General features: G+C 24.3%; 1 protein-coding gene across 2 annotated transcripts in view; it reads left to right on the top strand.

Annotated features, from left to right (window-relative positions):
• The window catches only part of LOAG_17505, an 8,332-nt gene that overhangs the window by 1,228 nt on the left and 4,080 nt on the right, over positions 1-3,024 (top strand). Inside the window, exons 2-6 of one of the 2 annotated variants that reach the window (XM_020450166.1) lie at positions 1,209-1,336; positions 1,391-1,472; positions 1,740-1,766; positions 2,004-2,152; positions 2,547-2,708. In XM_020450166.1, the coding sequence (XP_020306200.1) occupies positions 1,209-1,336; positions 1,391-1,472; positions 1,740-1,766; positions 2,004-2,152; positions 2,547-2,708 (548 nt within the window). Of the gene's footprint in view, positions 1-1,208; positions 1,337-1,390; positions 1,473-1,739; positions 1,767-1,939; positions 2,153-2,546; positions 2,709-3,024 lie in introns of those variants that run through there. The other variant, XM_020450167.1, reaches the window with a different exon arrangement.

Here is a 3,024-nt window from a genome sequence, read left to right as displayed (position 1 = left end):
ATATGAGTGATACATAAATTTGAAATTACTTTTTAAGTTTTGTTGAAACCCAACAATCATTACATTATCTTGTAATATTTTAATTTAAGAATTGAATTCCAACTTGTATTTTTTTGGATCAAATGATTAAATGACAAGAAACCAAATTAATACTTCTAAAAATTGAGTACTCTCATACAACTTGAAAACATTGCAGGTAATTTCAGTGTTATCATGCTAACTATCAAAATTATCATTCCTTTCGATATAAAACTAAAATTTAAGATAAAAAAGAGAAATTTAAAATGGACGATTTTTTCAAAACATCCACAAAACCATTTATTGTATATTGATTAAAAAGCTTTTCATGAAAATATCAGAAACATGAAATGGATTTGTATTTCAGGAGAAAGCAGAAAAAGTCTCAATTGAAATTATTGGCATAACTAACCGGATTATTATAATCCCTGAAATATTTCCCTGGAATTGCTAAAAAAACAAAAAGAAAAAAAAAGTTGAGACACTAAATAAAATGAGGAGTTTTAGTGATGCATTTTAAGCTTTAATTTTCTTCGAATCGCTTTTTGATAGACTATTTGTTATTATTACTATTTTTCATTATTAATATTATCATTATTATTATTATCATACATTTTGATTTTATTTAGTTTATATAAATATAGCTGGGATTTGTCAACTTTTAAAACAGAATTCTAAAGAATTCATAATTTGCTTGGTTAAATTCACAACTGTAATTGCAACCTTTTCATCAATTAAAAAGTCATCATTAACCTGAAAAGTGATTTTATTCTCTTCTAGCAATGACACGGATCATCGAACATCACATACAAACATATTTTTGTCTTCATTATGCTTCCTGTTGTCTATTAAACATTTTTCTTATTTTATCGAAAGTGGGGAAAATTAAGTCTTCATTATGCTTCCTGTTGTCTATTAAACACCTTCCTTATTTTATCGAGAATGGGGAAAATTAATTGCGAAAATTTCTGAACGATAAAGAAATTTTTAAAGAACCGAAATCAAAAGATTCAATAATTATTCATCAGTTTGTGACGACAAATTGTTCAAACTTATAATGAAAATTGAAAGCAATAATTAATCATTTTCAGTTTGTTTTTTTTCTTTTGCATTATTAATAACAATAGTGCAATCACAAACTAACTTTAACTTTACTTTCATAATTTTCAATCGTTTTAAATTCTTTCCAGCAATAAAAGCTGCCATTTTAATCCAAAAATGGTACAGACGTTGCATGGCACGTTTAGAAGCACGACGTCGTGCAACGTGGAGTATATTCACAGCATTGGAGTATGTCGGTGAACAAGATCAATTAAAGGTGACTTAATTCTTTTTCGAATTTTTTTTGAAAAATAAGATCAATCTGTTGCAGTTGTACAATTTTTTCAGCGAACTAATCGATACATTGAATGAAACGAAAGATAATTTACATCGTTGCACCTCACTAGCACAAGGTCGGTATTTTTAGAACTATCGTGAGACAAAGTGAAGAGATTAAACTAAGAACAGAGGAAGAGGGAAGAAGAAAGCTTTCAGTTGATAACATTGAAATTAGAATTTCAACTCGTGATTTCAAATCTGCTAGCATATGTAGCAATTTAAAAGGTCTTATTGAAATTTTACATTTTATGGTAATTTTGCCTTAATTCTTATTTTATTACTTTATTTCTTTTTCAATAAACTAAAATGAATTATAAAATTATGGCAAATATTAATTTCAGCTTTATCGCAACATACCTCATCAACAAGTATGATATTTTAAAAGGAAATTAATTATTTTTTCTCCCAATCATTTCCATTTTTTTTTGATCACGCAATAAAAAAAGGAGAAATTTTTGTTAAATTCATAAGAGTTAGAGAAAAAAAAAGGATAAAAGATCACAATTAGTAGTAAAATTATATATGAAATTAAATTTTTCATAATTTTACATACATTCCCTTAATGGATGAAAATTTCTATATCATATTAATACGATAAATAATAGCAAATGAAGCATCGGATGAAAAAAAATTACTGGAAATGACTCAGCCGGAATCATTCAAAATCGAAAAAGGCTACAAAGGTCCCAATATTTCACTGCCACTCAAAAAAATTCACATTGATCAAATGATGGATGCTTTCAAAAATAATAAAGTAAGCACAATTTGAACACAATAAGCCATCGAATTCTTTTTTTTTTGAAAAATCGATTACCATTCGAGAAAAAGACAGCTAAATGTTCAACTTTTCATTGGAATTAATATTATAATTAAATGTGAAATTTATTTTAAACCATTTCAAGTTTCAGCGATGACTAACGCATACATGAATTTTATAACTTAAATGATGTAAATGTTAGCTTCTAAAATGTTTAAAATCAATTAAAAAGAGAGAAAAAGGTGAAATTTTAAGTAAGAAGAAAGTTTTAAACCGTGACTTTCTCATTTTTCACTGTAATTTATCAATTAATTTCCAACAAACATATATGTATGTGCATTTATGCTAATTTGCAGTTAATAATTAAAAAATAACCACTATCATTTTATAGATAATGCATATCAGTTACATATTATTAATATTACATGAAGCTCGACGGGTATTCAAAGCGCTTCCGACAGTTGTTGAAATATCAACATCACTTTCAAAACAAATTACTGTCTGCGGAGATTTGCACGGAAAATTCGATGATTTATCCATTATTCTCTTTAAGGTGTATCCTTATAATAACTATTCCTAACAATAATGATTAATAATAATAATAATAACAATAATAATGATAATAATAATAATAATAATAATAATAATAATAATAATAATAATAACAATAGTAATAATAATAATAATAGTAATAATAATTATTATTATAATTATAATTATTATAATTATAATTATTTATAATAATAATAATAATAATAATAATTATTATTATTATTATTATTATAATTATAATTATTATAATTATAATTATTTATAATAATAATAATAATAATAATAATAATAATAATAATAATAATAATAATAATAAT

The sequence above is a fragment of the Loa loa genome (assembly GCF_000183805.2).
Source record: "Loa loa unplaced genomic scaffold supercont3.84, whole genome shotgun sequence".
Classification (NCBI taxonomy): Eukaryota; Metazoa; Nematoda; class Chromadorea; order Rhabditida; family Onchocercidae; genus Loa; species Loa loa.
The sequence above is the reverse complement of the archived record's forward strand: the minus strand, read 5'-3'. Positions and strand labels throughout refer to the sequence as shown.